This window comes from Schistosoma haematobium, chromosome 4, assembly GCF_000699445.3.
Source record: "Schistosoma haematobium chromosome 4, whole genome shotgun sequence".
NCBI classification, from domain to species: domain Eukaryota; kingdom Metazoa; phylum Platyhelminthes; class Trematoda; order Strigeidida; family Schistosomatidae; genus Schistosoma; species Schistosoma haematobium.
This window is the reverse complement of record NC_067199.1, coordinates 38,265,652-38,284,572: the sequence shown is the minus strand read 5'-3', so window position 1 is coordinate 38,284,572 and position 18,921 is coordinate 38,265,652. Positions and strand designations below refer to the sequence as shown.

The window sequence follows — 18,921 nt, the reverse complement described above, 5'->3', positions numbered from 1 at the left end:
GTTTACCTTCCTCTTTTTATTCCAATCTTCTGCTAGTAAGCATCCTACTTCTAATTCCTGCTACATACTATTCATATCTATCCGCACCACAATACGGTCACATTGTATTTCTTTATATTTCAATTGATAATACAAATGTTTTGTTTTTTTTGTTGAAATGTCAATACTTTCATTTTTATTTTGTTTTAAAACAATAATTTCAAGATTCCCACAACTCCTTCTGTATCTTCACGTATACGTGTCAATGTTTCTGGCGGTCCATTAAATCTGATCATTCCTATTAGTTCTTATAGTTCCAAAGTTCTTATTGCCAATATTAATCATTTGAAAATTAATAATAAATTTTTGTGGAATACAAATCAGGAAAATGCTCCTTGTGAATCAATGTTTACAAGGTCAAAATCCAATGAAAGATGTGATAATCGTTATTTCTTTTCAAATATCCGGTAAGATATTAACCACTTGTATTTCATATTATGTCTACAAAAAAATCCATTATCATGAAATGTTGTGATGTTGCACATTAAATAAGTGTAAATTATGTTTACTGAAAGTTATTACCAACTGATTCTATCCACTTGAAACCAAGGACTTTTTAGCTATAGGCACAAATGAGATTGTTCTCACGATTCCCAGATTATGATTTTAAGTGGAATCTTTTGGAGTACTGAATTACTGCAAGAATGTTCGGTAAGAAAGCATTCTGCTTACTAACTGTTAATGCAAGTGTTTTTTTTTGTTATGAACAATATCTGACATTCTAAATAGTTCTTCATGTATATATTGCTCTGTAATCTTAAAAAATTCCGATAAGCTTGTTAAATGAATACTCGATTCGATTTCCTAGCCTCTTACTACTAACTCCACGTTAAATCTACACGGGAACTTGAACACAAGAGAAAATGCGTGAACTACGAAAAAAGCGCTGATGTACAAAAAAAAACAAGGATATTTATAGATTTAAACACCATTCACTTTTATAGTAAATTTTTAACGTATTTACTATTTTACTTAATGTTTATTTTATTCACAGGTCTTTGAACAAAAGTGGTCTTCTTGGACTTTTGGAATGTTCTAATCTGAATTCAGAAGGTAAATAGTACTCAGTAATGTAAATAAACAACTGTATTCCGTGAATTATCGATATTAAGCTACCTTGACGCACGACGATGGCTAATGTAAAAGTGTGTGGAATCAAAGCCAGAAATTGGCAAACTAAACTGTTTGATCAGTCCATCAAGACATTGACTATTTCACTGAGAGATTTTGGTAGATCCAGACTGCCTGTGTGATTATCGTAATCAATAGTTAAAGACTTAGAATGGCATGACTCGGAAGCGCTGATGTACTCAATTTTTATCTTCCCTTAGATCGCAAGTTTCTAAATTCTTCATACCTTTTATATTTTATTCATTTACTGATAATGTAAGAACTGGCAAATATTTGCATTAATCTGATTTAATACATATCGTATCAGGATAGCAGAAATAAATTAATAAGATTATCATAGTTTCTACATTTTCATAGTTGTCGGTCGCATCCTCACTGATAATCGTACTGTTCTGTGTTGATTAAAACCTCTGTTTCTTGAGAACATAACTAACAGGTTGGTTGAAAACTAGCAAATGTACTATTTGAATACGAAATCGTACCACTGGTTGTGGCGCAGCTTGTCAGCAGTAAATGGTTTCTTGAAAATAGCATGCATCTCTATTAATACCGCTGTCTTAAAAACTCAATTAAGTCATAGGTATCGGTTCATATCTAAATTTTACAAATTCCAAGTTCTGGCTTTAAGGTCTTGGAACTATGGAGTTGATGCAACGAAGACTACGTATAAATTTTTGTTCATAGCCGACTAGAAACTTGATGCTTGTACTCTGGTCAGTTAGGTCGATTAGAACTTTTATGCTAATCGAGTCTGTTTGTCAATATTCAAATATCATTCAGTAATGATTCCATCAATATTCAATTGTTTGTTTTTGTTATCAATCCATATACAAATATTGATTTGAAATTTGTTCTACTCTCCTCTAAAAAAAACTGTCTTACTGAAATGATTTGTTCATGGATTTATTCTTGTTTTTCTTTATTTTTAGATCTCGATGATTCTCAACCTTTGTTGATCGATAGAATATTTATGGAATTTTATGGATTTTCTTTATATTGTGCAGAACAAACTAGTTTATTTGATCCCGACTTGATAAGGAAATCAGGTACTGTGAAAACTGTTTTGGCCCCCTAAGATAACCACCTGCTTCGGTTTGGACACCCGGGCAGTATCACAGCCCACACGCAAACGATGAACTCTCTATATCTATGTAAACTACTTTTCTCGCTTTTCTTTGCTCTCGATGACTATTCTGTGGCTCTCAACAATCACTTAATTATTAGATGATAAATAGGTTAGACTATATTATTAGTTTACAATAATATGTTTTATACATAACTTGAAGAAGTTTAACATCCATTGGTTGTCTACGATTAACTCATGAAAAAAATGAATCAAACTTTTGGGCAGATATCAAACAAACACATTAGTCGGTAGGAATACAAAGATAGGTGGAGACTAATTCTGATACTTTAATTTAAGCTTTGATTGTTTAAACTTTATTTTATGTGACACTAAAACATGATGCTTTTTTTCTCTTTAGAACATAACTACAACAATGTGTATGTTCATTTACCAAATCAGTTGTTCATACCTATTGGTAGATTATATCCATCTCATTCCAATAACACCACTTTCTTTTTCAATCCTATCAACTGTGTTAATTTAATTTTGGAGCATAATTTAACTTCTGGTAAAATACCAGATTGGAAAATAAGTGGAGAATTCACAAATTGTCAACTTCATATAGATCAACATACATATTGTTTAATTCGTGGTGTATTATCACATAATTTTGGTGAATATTCAAATCCTAGTGTCGATACAAAGGTAAATAGTAAATAGAATTATTTTGAATCCCAGTTTTGTTCACTATTTTTCATCTTAGCTAAGTTTAATATATGTCTTATAGAATTTAAAACTGTACTTTACATATACTAAAAAATGTAAACTCTCAAACCAGTAATTCCTTTTAGATAGACTTTCATGATTAGAAGTGCTAAGTGGATGGTTTTGTTGAAGTTTTGTTCTCTAAATTTGATGGTTTGGTCGTGGAGCTTACATTGTTTATCTTAACAGCATCATCAGCGCAAACTCCAGATAAAATTGACGTGTTTGAATTTCTCCATATATGACTAACAGCTTGTCCTGTTGGACCTCAATTTTTGACTGGTTTTTGTTAAAGGTTTAAGAACATAAACAATCATAGAGATCACTTGAACCTCTTTGCTACATATCCTCTTTATTTCGTCTCGCTGTTACAGTTGTTGTGAGGTAACTTTGACCAGAACAAATATGTCCCAGGTCCTAAGTTGTTTTAACTAAGTGCATGGCTGACATTTTATTCCTTCACAATCTCGGTGTTCTAGAGATCATCCAAAATAGAAAATGGAGACTTATAATTTGAAATACTGATTAAAAATTGTCTAACCATAAAGTTTTTCATATGCCTACTTGTATCATATATGTAATAGTCATTACATTGATTTACATGCTTGTTACGCAACTTTAATGGATATTAAAAGTTTATTCTATGTTTACTTCATTAGAAATCATTTCTTGAATCAAATATATGGACTAAGTTTGCAATTGAAATCCGTTTGAATTCAGTTCAAGCTACATTATTTGATTCATCAAACTCATCTGTTATTATGAATAATAATTCTACTGTTAATGCAAATCTAAAAGAGAATGAGAACAATAATGAATCTAATCCGTTTGCTATAATCGACTTTTGTGATACACTGTTAACTTATGAATATTTTTCAAACCGAAGTACATCTATTCAACTTCAATGCTACGATATAAATTTATTGAAAACTCAAGTTGACAAAGGTAATCTCAATTTAAATAATGTTACTCTTTTTTATGAACCCCTCGGTATTTAGATTTAGGCTTTAATTTATCTATGAAACATGACTTTTTGAAAATGAAAGATGATTTTAGGCTAATAGTGTGTGCGATCATAGAGATACCTTCAATGTATTGTCGAAGCGAGGTTAGTTATAGACCACTGGATAAAGATGGGAAATCAGTTTTTGAGATCGTGAATTTCCATCAATTGAGGAGTCTGACACTTATGCTACATATACCTAGCTACCACTTATATTGATGAGGGATGTTTACTGATTTGAAAATAAACTGGAGCTAAAGCTATGGGTAACCAAAGGAAGGTATGATATCAGTGCATGGTATCACTGACTGTTGGTTTGAGTCAAATACCTGGTTGAGATGCTCGTGTCAGTCATAAACAATGGTTGAAGATATGACTCAGAATTGATCACAATGTTCCGTATCCATTCACTCTTTGTCTCAAAATATCCATTACCTTTATTCTGCCTAGTCATTATTTCTCAAACTATGGTATCTATGTCTACTACTACTGATATTTTAACATATTCTACTATAATGGGATTTATCTTGATAAATTAATCTCTTTATGATGTAGTATGACAAAGTGGATTGTTGCACATATGCACTGTGTTCTGAGATGCGTATGACTCATCAGTCAGAAAATCAATCCATTATGGTTTTGAATCGTACTCTACTCTTAATTCATTTTTGCTTAGTTCGAAAGTATTCGCTAACTTGAACACAAATATTATGGCTTAAAGATAGCTTTATAAACCTCGTACCAAACCAAAACATGGCATCAGTTCATCAAGTCACTGACAATGGGATTACCTGGTTGGGGCCCGCGTGATTATTATAATCAATGGTTAAAGACATTGAATGACTTGGCTCAAAATCATTTGTAATGGCGCAGGTGCTGTCACGTATGACATTCGTTGCAAAATACATAACACCCTATCCAACTTACTTGCGGGAAAGTTTAGGCGAGCAGAAATGAGTTTCTTATGGGGGCCATGTATAATTAAACTTCCTTCTGTCAATCTGACTTTATGGTACTCAGAGACTCTATTGCTTACTTGATAGATTCTACAATCAGCAATGACAGCAACATGCAGGTTAGCTGCCTGTTAAAAATATCTAGATACGGCAGCCCACAAATGTCATTAGTGATTCTTCGATAACCGGGTAACCAGTATCGGGCACGTATAGTTTGTCTGTGGTGGATTGCCTTGATGGTACCTGGTGTTGAATGTCTGATAATGGACATTCCCCGCTTTATTCTTCGTTTTCTTTTTTTTGTGGTTCGAATTCATCAATTATTGTTTTATATTTTTACAGATAATGAACAAAATCAGTTTATTTTAAAAAGTTTGTCAACAGATTTATCAGATCAATTAATTGAAGAGGAGGAGGAGAGAGTAAAGCGAACTGATGAGATATTGGTGAAAACGCCGAAACTTTTTATTTGTTCCAATAGTTCTTTGTTACAATCAACATTTATATTCTCTTTAATGAGACTTCATTTAATTTGTGACTGGGATTGGTTATTGCGTTTTCAGTATTTTCTCTTATCATCTCCTTTACCATCTGGCAGTGAAAATTCCTCGATTGTTTACACTTTACAAAAGTATGTTATAAATAAATTATTAACTTCTGTTTTATTATATAATGAATATGATTTTGGATAAATCATTTTAATGTTCTAGTGATAACTCGGTCATTGTTTTAATAATCAATGAATTCACTATTTATCTGACTATTCATTGATAACCTGACGTTATATAATCATTGTCTTTGAACTGGAATTCTATGTCCTCTGTGATGTACCACCAGTTATTCGCATGGTAATTCTAATTGAATGAAGCAAATTTCAAATTCTATTTTCCTCTTTTTAAATCGATTCTAGAACCTTTAACTTCAACTAGGTTCAATTAAGATTATCCGTTTAGATCATATCTAAGTAATATCTGTCACCAAACCTGATAGATATAACGACATTTCTTCTCTAGGGACCAAAAGTTAATGGTAAATATTTGCTAACTTATGAACAGTCCACTAATGAATGCCAGAAAACTTTGCTCCTTTTAAACGTAGGACTTTTCGCTACGGCTTTGTGGAAACTCAAAAGTAACCATATATGTCTATCTGTGTTTCTTTTTTTGGATAGAAGTTATGGTCTTTATAGATTTACGGGTACTTTACTAATTTAGTGCTTATCTGTTTCTCTGTGTGTTAATTTGTCTGTTGATTATCTTCATCTATAGCACTAAAGTGGGTTCATGTTTTTTTTTTTTAAATATTCTTAAATTAGGCCTATTTCACCTTGCATCAATTGTATATCCACAACTCGAACGATTTCCAAATTGCAGATGTATTCTGATGAATCAAGTTATAATCATAAACGGGAGTCGAACTTAACTTCTGGTGTACTGAATACGTCTTTGCATATATTCATAGAAGATTGTGAAGCTTGTATACCATACGAAAAATCATGTTTTCTGATTAAAGTAAGGATTTTATTATTAGTGAGCACTTGTCCATAATTGTTTGTATTCTAAATGTACGATTATCGGTCACCCAAAACTTATGTGAAACTGATTTTCCAAGTCGCTGCCCCATCAACCCTGAATTATACGGTTTATGGCTGTTTGTTATTTTCATCTTTTTTACTTTAAATTATTTGGATCCACAATTGACTGATCACCAATTTAACGTTTTCCTATCCCCATAGTGGTATAAGATTTCAATTAAGAAACCTGTGATCCATGTTTCTGGCCAGTTAGCACTTGTTAATACTAAAGGACTGCACAAACATGAAATTATTCTCGACTCAGTGACCAGTCAATTATTTATTTATTCAATTGAACACATAAATATTACTACAAAGAGGTACCAAATACATATGCGCCACACAAATCTGATTTAATTTGTGTGAGGGCTGTGATACTGACCGGGTGCGCAAACCGAAGCAGATGGTTTTCTTAGGGGGCCACACCTGGAGCCTTCGACCTAAAGGTCTGATCCACAAGTCAGTAAAGCATCATGAGGAGATGCAGTCCCATGGTAGCCGGTGACCAACGATTTTCATTAAAGGATAGATATTCAATAAACAGAACATCTCAACCATCACAACGTTAATTGTTTAAATTCCTCAATGTTTATTATTCCGATAATAACAGCAACCTTTAAATTTTCAACCAGGATAGATTGATAATTCACTGAAGAATAGTCGTGAATAAATGGTATTTGTTCACAAATATATAACAATGAATTCGGTTTTTTGATCAACAGCTTCTCAGAATTGAATGTTTATCTTTCACTATATCACCTGAAGTCTCTAACTAAAGATAACAAATGTTATCTAATGTCACAATATTTGGTATCAAATAAAATGTTATTTCAGGACTATGCAGATTATCCAAATAGTATTTTAGGTGTTCGAAGGTTTTCGGAAGAGGAACATGTTTGACAAAGGTTTCATGCTAGTTGACACTGGTTAATAAGATGCTCGGTTTGTTAGTTGAAAGTCAGTTGTCTTATTCACTAGTTCATCTCTTTATATTCTGTGAGCAAAATATTATCTTGAATAGAAATGACCATAAACGTTTACAATTTCGAGTCAATTATCTGTGATTATTATTTTGTTTCACATTTGAATTTATTACTTCTTTTTTCCACCCACTTGTGTCTTTTTTCTCCAGTCAAGTGTACGTTTCTCACGTCATACATCAAAATATTCAATATCTGAAATACTAAATGATGAAATACATACTGATATTCTACAATTTTGTTTATATTCTAATTCAAAATCATTGATTATTATACCTAGTCCATTGAAATTCTACTCTAAATTGTATCATCACTTGTTAAATAATAAATCATCCTCTTCATCTCAACTGTTTGCATCATCCACTTCAACAATTTCATCTATGAAAGGAACATTTATGAATACTGGATTACTTTGTTCATCAAATATTTTTATTGAATATCCTCCTTGGCAAAGAAATTTATTACATGTTAAAGTATGTTTATACACTTATAATGAATGATTTCTTTCTTTCTTTCTTATTCAATTATGTAATCATATCATATTATTTCTAATTGAATGAGTATACATGTTTTAATATTGATAATATCTTTGGAAAAAGAAATTTCCACCTATAACATCTCAATATTCTATTGAGATTGCATAACCCCACGGAGTTTAGTCAAGTTTGATACTGAGGTAATTATGACGTTAACAATCGATGCTAACTGGAATATTTATGAATTGATAAAAGATAGGAATGTGAATTGTTGGAGGGTCAACTTTCACTACGAAGCCTGAATTTCTTCAATTCGATCTTTGATGGGGTCATCCTAATCTTAGACCATAGGCTGGTATTTGGATAAGGTGAAGTATCTGTTTTAAAACTCCTAGCTTCCAACTGTTATTTAGGTAAAGTCATCTCATGATGTTAAGGTCTTCATAACGTTTAATTTTTCATTCATTGTGTGCTAACTAAAGACGAATTGTGATCAAAGTATTACTCAACTATTCACCTTCATTCTTAAATATTTGTTATACATTGTAAGTTTATTATTTTAAATCCTATAATTTTGAAAGTTGAACACTCAATCAATGGTTAATATCATCAGTTTGTTATGTACATTGATGGTTTGATTTGGCGTTTTTTGAAACCAAATTAGTTCAGATAATCAAAAAAAGATCTAAGGATTTAAATTGTCCACTAAGAAATTTGGCTCATTATGTTATTATCACTTTCCAAGCTCAGTATCTACTTAATTTCAATGTTAAATAAATAATCTAGAGTGAAAATCAATCGATGAATGTATTTATCGAACCAAAAGCACCCATAGAGACAAGAAACAAGAAATGTCTGCTTGAAGAAAAGTTATTTTCGTGAATTTATTCTCAAACCTGTACACTAGCAAATGAAGAGGGAGGGAGCGGAGTGAATATCTATGCAAAACTGGAGATTACTATCATGACTGATTTATTTTCTTCTGTACCCATGGTTCTGGCTTAAATAAATGTATGACAACAATCTCAGAAGTGGTAACAAACGAGAGTTTAATTGCCTTTGATAGATTTCGATTCACTTTGTGGACGTCTTTAAACGATTATCAGACACTTGGATGGACAGCTTAGTGATTAACGGAATTGAGTTATTGCTGCTAACATCATATGTTTGGATTTGTCTTCGTCTAATTTGTTGGTATTACCAGATTGTGTTTCATGGCTAAATACATGAAACTGTACTTGGTAAACACATAATATTTACTTTATTATTGTTGACAGTTGCTTCGGTTTACAAAACTGTTTAGTGTTATCAGGTCTCACATCACAGTTAGCGTTTCTTGTGTCCATGGATATAAATCCTCAATACATGTTACCATCATGGTATTATGAAGAGTCAACTTTTTTATTTATCTACTGTCTTCGCCATATTGTTTTATTCAAACGTTTGTTATTTTCTTCTCATATTAGCCAGCACAGTTACAGCTTCAAATGTCTTTAACTGCGCCCAACATTCATATTACATCGAATTTTTCAGAATTACAAAATGCTATACAATTTTTCTCTTCTCTAATGACGATAAATACATCAGACATTAAATCATCATCAGTTGATGCTCACACTAATAATGACGGTGAAAACCGAGATGCTATTCATTTGTTACCAGGTAAGGTATAAACATCATTTTTAATACAAATAATGTCTCATAACCTTAATTGAAACTTGTAATTTTGTGTAATCAAACAATTAGAAATCGTCCGGAACTTTATTAACCTTGACTAACTTCATAACTCCTTATTACAGAATGTACGTCTGAGTCTTTGAGTAATTTGAAGTTATTTCAAGTGATTACAAACCACTTTGTTCTGTTAGTGTTATTTTTGCTATTATTTCAAAATACTTCACACCAAAGTCTTAGTTTTTTATTTTACTACTCATCATTTCAAGATCTAACCACGGAGTTGATCTTTCCATTAACAGTGGAATTATTATCGGTGAAGTATCGCTTCTAAGTAGCTCTTTAATAACTTCTGGGTCCCCGAAGTTCCTCGGTGCGGTCGGGGGTGGTGAGAGTCCATCCTTCCTCTCGAAATGCTCTCACATGGCCATGCGTATACAGCTATTACCAGAGGACGTTTTAGTCACTGCCTTCTCGAGGCGAGGTTGTTGTTTACGAAATCGAGCGAACTAAAAGAGAATATCCAGTGCTTTAACAGGGTTGGTGGGTACGGAGGATATACATAGGGGAGTTGGAAAATCCTGATTTCAAACCAATGCTGCACATGAGCTTCAGGATCCTGAGAGAATGAATGGAGTATGAACCTATTGTTGGTCACCTGCTACCATAGAACTGCATACCCTAGCTTTGCTCCAGTGCCCCATGGATTAGACCTCTATGTCAATGTTCGGGGAGTGATCCCCTAAAAAAACCATCAGCTTCAGTTTGGGTGCCTGGGCAGTAGTTTCACAGCCGTCACACAAATCAAGTGATGAAGTGTGGCGCATATATATTTGGTGCCTTGTTGTACCAATATTTATGTGTTTAAATGAATGATAAAATAACATATTATTTTATCGATTCCTGGTCTCATGTTAACTTGTAATATTATCGAGATAGAAACTAACCATATGTTTGTTTTAATCAAAAAATGTTCTTGCACTGATGAATTTACTTGAAAGAAGTGTCGAATTCCCCTCCATGTGATTTTGTGGCGGTTACATTTATTGAGCTGGCTGTTTTTTTTATTAAGTTTTGCCTGTCCTTATCTAGTTTATTCTCATGTAGAATTATATAAGCATCCATGATATTTATTCGGAAAACAGAAAAGCGAAACTTTCAATGTCTATGAAACATTTGTAGCGAGTCATTTTTAAAAAAATCTGTATAACCAATACCTACAATTATCATTTCCTGGCTAATAACTAGCTTGAAGAGAAAATTTCTGAAATTTTAATGAGATACCGCCACTAGTGGATTTCAACCGTATCGGATGTGAGGTAGTTATCTGCTGAGATGGTCGCTCATTATCGTAGATCTATTAAAGTTATGCCTTGAAACCGTTGGATACTGGCTTAATGATATACAGGTCAGGAATTCACTAACGAGACCGAAGGCATCCAAATTCGCTGTCGAAGGGTTCTGGAGTAACATCTCTTATTGCTAAGCTGAGTGATACTAGATCAAATCCTCCAGGAAGCATCAGGTATCTCAAGATGACAGGTACACGAGTGATGAATAGCGCGAAACATAGGTACAAGGTTTCCTGTAGGCTGCATCCAACCACCGACCTGGACGATCTATCTATTCTGGACAACAATGGTCCCGCAATAAGTCAAAAATGCCTTTATCCTAGTAGCAGTTCTACATTAGCAGCCATAACCACCCCTTTTTCTCTCATACTATTTATAGAAGATTAAGAGACTGAGTAACCTTTTTCGCATTTGGTATGAAGTGTTTTTTGTATAAAGCTCTTAAAATCATAATAAACCTCTCGTACGCAGGTAATAAGAACACCGTCTTATTCAAAAATCTTATAGTTTCTTCATATACACTAAATAATGTATCTATGTACAACAGATTGATTACTTCGTAAATATCTCAGTCCATTAAGTTTTCAGTTATGACCCAGTAGTAACGTCACAGATTAAGTAGCTGATTTATTTAGGTTCAAATCCCCAAGGCAGTGTCAGTTCTCCCATGACTATTGGTACACCTTGCTAGAAATTACTAACTAACATGAAATCAAAATCTGAAATTAACTGTCGACTATTAACAGTCGTCTAACAATGTATGCATCTGTGTACAAATTACTTTATGACTTCTAATTATTGAAAATTTTCAATTCTGAATTGCACTCTTTTTGTTTGGAATGTTACATCAAAGTTCCTTCGTGTATAAAATTTTTTTTTTGTCATAAAGAAATTCCTTCCCCTCATTTACATTTAGATGTACAATCATCAGTAACAACTTCAAATCAAAAATCATCGTCATCATCATCATCATCATCATTATTGGTAACATTTTGGCCAAATATTTTTGCTGATTACATTTCAAAACAATTAATTAATTTCGATGTAAGATATTTATAGTTTTATTCTTTTTTTTCTTCTGAATTGTAAGTTTCTTAAAGCAAAACAAAACAAAAAGTGATACCGAGTAATTGTAGTTAGAATAATGTGAATTCATTGTATTTCAGTCTTTTACTCCTTGTGTAATCATTTACAATCTAAGAATAACAGTATTGCTTATTTTGGTCATATTAAATATCATATCGTGCGAGACCGAAGGTTCTGGGTTCGAGTCTCATATACGGGATCGTGGATGCATACTGTTGAGAAGTAGTCCCATACTATGACGAAATAGCTGATTAGTTGTTAAAGCTTGCGGCTTTGTATCCCTATCAATATATAAAGTGACGATACCGCCAATTAGAGAACAGTGATTTATCGACCGGACCAATAACGCATAAAACCCGTACGAGCAGTCTAGACTCCCTATCGATCCTTCTCTCAATTTAGCTCTACCTGTTAAGTTCAGAACACCAATCTCAGCCTCTGTGGTATGAATCATGTATTTCAAACATACTGGGCTTATATTCAAACCAAACAGACCACATAGTATCATAAAATAGAAAATAACATTTGTACAAGATCTAACCAAAAGTGGCTGTGAATGTGGGAGATAGTAATTGATAGACAGGGCATAACTCAAGAATAGTAAATGGTATAATAATAGTTCATAGGTCAAAATAAAGCTTAGAATAAGAGGAACACAAATATGAATAGTTTAGTTCCTTAACAGTTACACGATAGAAAGATACGTATAGTATTACACCAGAAATAGATCTCAACAACTACCATTCGTTATTCTCATAGGGATATAGCATTAGTGCTTTTAGGTTTTCCATCGCAGTCCAACATTAATCGGTTTGTAATCTGAATGAAATACCAGTGATGTTTTGATCACTAGTAAAGGGTAATTTTGGGATGATTTAATGAAACAGTTGCTCCATGTCACGAGTTAATTGAAATTGCACTGTTGAATGCCAATCCAGTTGTTTTAGTGGTTATACGTTTTCCAAGAGATAAAAATCTCTTGGATTATCTTCTAGTGGAGGTTGGCTGTCTTATCTGTGTATAGTACCCTCTATCTCCAGTATGTGTGCTCATTTGTGTTTACTGCTTATGGATCATTTACTAGGCTGAAATAATCTATCCAGTACCCCTTGATTGGTGATGATACCACAACGAGTGATGAACAAACGTTACCTACAAATTATAGTTATCGTTTATATAAATATTGTAAAAAAAAGTAAACTTTAAAAATTTTTTATAGGAGCATGTTTCTCGAAGTACCTTTCCAGTACGCTATAATTTCTGATAGAACTCTCATTTTTATCCCTATTCCTTGTGTTAATTAACTATGAAGAAAAGTTTTTTCTCGTCTGGTTCTTAATGTTAAATATGTATATATCCCTTGATTCTCTAATGACTACTAATTATAGTAACGGTATTTCTGATGATTACAACACACACTTTTCTTTTTCGATTTGATTTTCTAGATTAAAATTGCATTTTCAATATGTCTATTTGATACAATAACATCAGTTCAATCTTCATTGTTAGCTGAAGAGATTCCATTGATAAAATTTTGTGTTGAAAGTAAGTAGGCATTTATTATCAGCCAAATTATTACATATCATATGTTATGACCTGATTATTTTCATTGAATTAAACCACATGATGTAGTCTTGAACCTGTGTTTCACATAATTCGATTGTCGGTAGTTTCGATCGAGTACATAGACTTAGTGTATTTGGTTAATGAGTGTTATAACATGAAATATATTCATTAAATGGTATTATTTATAAGTAGAGTGATTTATTTGGGAATTTTTCATTCTACCTCTGAACAACATGATAAATAACGTCATGAAAAAGATGACCACTGAATGAAATTGAAATTGTGAGATGGTCATGATCAGAATAAATGTGGTTAACGTGGATCAAGGGGAATGAAAGAGATAAATTGTGTGGAAATGCTGAGAAGAAGGTTGTATGATGACTAGTGGAATTACGTGATCATACCATTAAATGATGATTAAGTAAGGTAAGAGGAGCAGTTGAATATATTTTTTTGTGGATGCAGAACCCTGAATTTTTTATTGGAATTGATATTGTTTCAGTTGTCTGACGGATTTAGATTGATGTCGACACCATATATGATTATGAATGATTACTTCATGTTAGCTTTGTGACCGACCCGTTTCTACTTAATGAGCTAGAATCGAGCTGTTAACAGTTTTAAGTATGGCTATGCTTAACCACACTGGGTGGTATTCACAAGCACGAAAGAACAAATTCCCAGAACACATGTTAACGGAACTTGCTCCACCAGAGCAGTTGAATTGGTAGATGCGGAAAGGAGTGGCAAGTGTAGGTAATTTAACTTCCAATCTCGGACTGTTAGCATTTCTCTGGGTGCATCTCCTCTAAATTGTAGGCGTATATACGAAGACGTTTTACTCGCAGTTAGGTCATCCTTATACTCTATTTTCTTGGTTAGGTGTTGTTAATTCTATCGAAGCGTCCAAGTAACCCCGATTAAGATACGCGCAAAATCGAAGTTCCAAAATAACGATTTGTCTACAAAAGCGGTTCTTTATTAAATAATATACAAAATTTAGTTACAAACCTCAACTTGTGAGGTGTCTAGGCGTTTAAACGCGTCGCTCAAGAATGAAAATAGCAAAGGCTTCCTGTAAGAGTAACATAAAGAATGATTATAACATACGATAGTACAAAGACAGCCGATAACTGTGTCTAAATTTGATAACAGTTTATGAACAACCGAAACTCGAACCAAGAGCGCAATTTCGTGGATTGGTTGATGTTAGACACTAACACCATTGGATGCCAGCTCAGTGGTCTAATGGTTAAGTGCTCAGGCGCGAAGCCAGTAGGTCCTGGGTTCGAATCCCGCGGGGTGCGGGATCGTGGATGCGCACTGCTGAGGAGTCCCGTACCAGGACGAAACGGCCGTCCAGTGCTTCCAGGTTTCCAACGATGGTCTGACATCAATTAATTCATGATCTCAATCAAAAACTTAACAATCTCCACAACTCCTGTCCTAGTAATATCGAAACTGTTGCGTTTAAACAAATGCATAAAACTGTGGATAACCGCTACAGTAATTAAATTACAGTGATTATAATGATAAATACAACGATAAGTAAAATAAACGTTAAAGATATATGTGAACATTTCAGAATGTTACAGTACAACCTGAGTTACAACATAAGTGTGGAAATTGTTGGGCATACAACTGCTTACTGAATATAAATAAGTAGTATAAACCAACATACAAAAGAGTAGGGAAGGAATGAGCAGGAACAATGTAAAACAAACTTAACAGGTGTTTATTTATAGTTTTCTTAGGATACCCACTTTGTTTCAGTATAGTATTCAATGCCTTTGTTTCTTCTTCAAGTGCATCTGTGGAGCATATATTGTTGATTCTTTAACGAAGTGTCTTAATCAGGTTTGTTTTATATCGTGGAGGAACAAAACTAATAAAATTTGTATATTGCGTAGTCCAAGTACTTTTTTGTTTCAGTTTCTTCTTTGTGACTCGTCTATTCTGTATTTAAGTCAAACATTTAGAAAGACTATCTGTCCTTCGTTTCCGTCCTCGCACGTGAATTTAATAGATAGATGAACATCATTTAGTCGCTTGAATATCTCCATCCGATTAGTATGTTCTTTACGTAGAGTGAACGTATCGTCCATATAACGGGAGTAAAATAAAAAATTGTCAATATGTTGTACCACTGTAATGTTTTCTATTTTTCCGAGAGAAATGTCATCCAATATGAGAGCTAGCGGTGAAACAATCGCAACACCACGTATTTGTCGATATCCTTCATCATCTAATTTGAAGTTTGACTTTGATAGTTCATTTTCGTAATAATTCCTTAATGATGTCCACAGGGATTTTAGTCTCCATTTCTGGTTATCTAAGTTGCTCACAGATATATTTTAGTCTTCCTGAGTGGGATATTTATAAACAGTGTTGTTACATCTAACCACACCACCGTTTGTTCTGTAGTATTTATGTTTTTGATCTTGTCGATGAATCGTTGAACCAAGCTATATTCGTGATTTTGTTAGAAATGGGCTGTTCTCGAACTTTTGATTAGTTTCAGTGACTGCTGTTCTTGGCTAACATCTAGCCAGGTGCTGAACAAAATGAACCGTCATAAAATTACTTCTAATTTTTGTTTTGTTAAAGGTTATTTTTCCTTTTTTTTTTTTACCGTGATTTAAAATATTTTCTGATGTATTTATTGGTTTTTTGATGTGCTAAGTTTTTCGAGATAAAATTAAGTGATTTATTACCAAAGTAGCCAAAATAATGTGAGATAAATGATAAATCAAAGACCGTATATTGGAAAGATGGTTTGAATAGACGTAGTATAAAGGTACATTTGATTGGTACTGGAATAAAAGATCCATATGGAGTTAAAGAGTGGTTATGTCTACGTCATTGTGATCAATTTTGAGACATAGTATCTAACGTCTCTGAGAACTGATTTTGGTTACCACACGGAACCCAACCAATTAGCCTGGATCTAATAACACTACTTAAATCAATATTCAAGTGACTTCATAGACTGATGTTACATTTTGGTGTGGTCTCTTTAACTTTCTCATAACTTACTTCTACATCAGGTGATTTAACTGGTTACTTGTGTTCTTATTTATAGATTGTTGTTTATGTCATCCAACCTTTACTTTGGTAATGTAATTTAACGTTTAACCGATATTGAATTTGTTTTTTTCTAGTGCATTCTTTTATCCCCGTAAAGTGAAACAAAGTAACTAATGTTGTTTTATTGTTAATAGCGTTGATTTTAAAAGGAAAATAAATTATTTAATGTATAGTTGTGATTATTATTGTTTTATATAGATATGAAACTGTTTTGGAAGCGATTAAATTTACAAGCTACACTGGAATGCACTGGGATTTCATGTTCTTATTACAATCAAAATCTAATTGCTTGGGAACCTGTACTGGAACCATGGAGGTGAGATTATGTATGATAGATATAAAAAAATTAGTGCGAATTTAAATAAAATTGTTCACTTCTTAAATAGTCATTACCATATAGACAGTTAATTTTAAGTAAAGAACGTTCAATGAATATAATTTTGTTAAACGAATTGAAAGAAAAAGCTAAAATGCTATATCGTGGTGTCAAATCGGTTTTCCTCATCTGACTTCATATGAAGGTACTCAGTACTTAACAATAGATTTATATGACACATCTTGGTCAAGGTTATTTATGTGTTATTCTTTTTGAGTTGTGGCTCGAATCTGTAGAAGTTTGGCGGCTTCAGCGTTGAATCAAATCGGTATTGATCTTTGTGATCACCTCAAGTTAATGTCAAGCTATTAGACTATACAGCTTTGTCGTAACACTGAGCTATTTTCTCGTATTATTAGAAATGATATTTTGTGGTTGTACTTGTGTAGACCAATGAAATTGACGTTGAATATGTGATTAAAACTATATTTCAAATATGGTTTTTCTTACTGATCACTCTAAAACCCTAATAATAATAGTTTATATATTCTGAGATGGTGGAGAAGATTTGTGGCTCAGGTGGATGATTTTGGTGGAGTTTTGTTCTCTGAGCTGGATGGTTTAGTCGTGGAGCTTTCATCGTTCTTCTGAACGACATCATCAGCACAAACTTCAGATAGAAGTGAAGTGTTTGAATTTCTCCATATGTGTCTCAAAGCTTGTTCTGTGCACCTCGACGTTGATTGGTTCTTATTGACCTTAAATTTGTCATTGTTTACTTCTTTGTTTTGGTTGTGTCTCCCATTGTTTTGATTTTCGTTCCTATGTTTGTGCATAATTTTTCTGATTGGTCGATATATTCTGAAAATAATAATTACGGAGTTCACGTCAGTTTACAGGCATGATCAATTTGATGTAAATAGCAACATTAGATGTACAGAACAAGCATGTGACAGACGAAAGTTTTAAGTATACTAGTTCAGTAATTGTTCAGGTAGTACATGTATTACAGTGATCCAATGCATCAGCCGGTAACTTTTAATTTTTCTTAAATGGACAGCCTGTTGATTTATGAACGGAGTAATTAAGGTCATTTCGTGTACCACATCGAATTAATGATAATTATCTATAACTAGAGAAATTGAAGCGAAAACAGAGAGCACGGAACAGCAAAGCAGTAATTTAAAGCAATTAGTCCCTTTTATAATTGTTCTATCGAAAGCAGTAATTACCAAAATATGTCAATCAGGTCTACCAAAATGCGTGCGTCATGTGACACAGTGATATACTGTTGATGTTAAATATTATTCAAATTAGTTAAAGTTGCTAGGGATGGTGTTAACATAAAGTGACACCAAGTAGGTGCTTTTACTTAGGGTATGCACTAATAAAAATGGCTAAACATTTAAAGTTCCTATAATATCACTTGTGGAATGAGATACACTTACAGGTGCTACAACATTCAATACATTTTCAGGGGAGCAGTATGCATCGATGAAGCGAACAAATAATGGGAGTGATTTTATCGTACAGATAGATTGTGGTAGGTTATTCCATAGTCTAGAAAATCTACAGGTAAGGTAATTCATATAAAGAGATGATTTGGAACAAGTTTGTTTCACTAGTGACAAGGAATTACGGATGTCATAATGAGGAGTTTCTGCATATTGAATCACATGATTGGATGTAAGGGATAGCTTATTAAGTAGTTTGAAGAAAAAGATAAGATTTAGTTCGAGTCTCCTCTTCCATAAAGGGTCGGACCCAAGTTTATTACATCTAGAATTATAAGTTAAGGTACAATCAGCTCCAAGAATACGAAGTGTAAATCGTCTCTGTACTGATTCCAGC

The 18,921-nt window shown here is 33.1% G+C and overlaps 1 protein-coding gene across 1 annotated transcript in view; it reads left to right on the top strand.

Annotated features, from left to right (window-relative positions):
* The window catches only part of VPS13D (Vacuolar protein sorting-associated protein 13D), a 105,978-nt gene that overhangs the window by 46,127 nt on the left and 40,930 nt on the right, over nt 1-18,921 (top strand). Inside the window, exons 27-38 of the mRNA XM_051216347.1 lie at nt 205-446; nt 1,034-1,092; nt 2,100-2,216; nt 2,655-2,941; nt 3,661-3,946; nt 5,303-5,591; nt 6,276-6,471; nt 7,666-7,986; nt 9,456-9,651; nt 11,932-12,059; nt 13,547-13,646; nt 16,953-17,070. Coding sequence (XP_051066924.1) covers nt 205-446; nt 1,034-1,092; nt 2,100-2,216; nt 2,655-2,941; nt 3,661-3,946; nt 5,303-5,591; nt 6,276-6,471; nt 7,666-7,986; nt 9,456-9,651; nt 11,932-12,059; nt 13,547-13,646; nt 16,953-17,070 — 2,339 coding nt within the window. The remainder of the gene's footprint in view (nt 1-204; nt 447-1,033; nt 1,093-2,099; nt 2,217-2,654; nt 2,942-3,660; nt 3,947-5,302; nt 5,592-6,275; nt 6,472-7,665; nt 7,987-9,455; nt 9,652-11,931; nt 12,060-13,546; nt 13,647-16,952; nt 17,071-18,921) is intronic.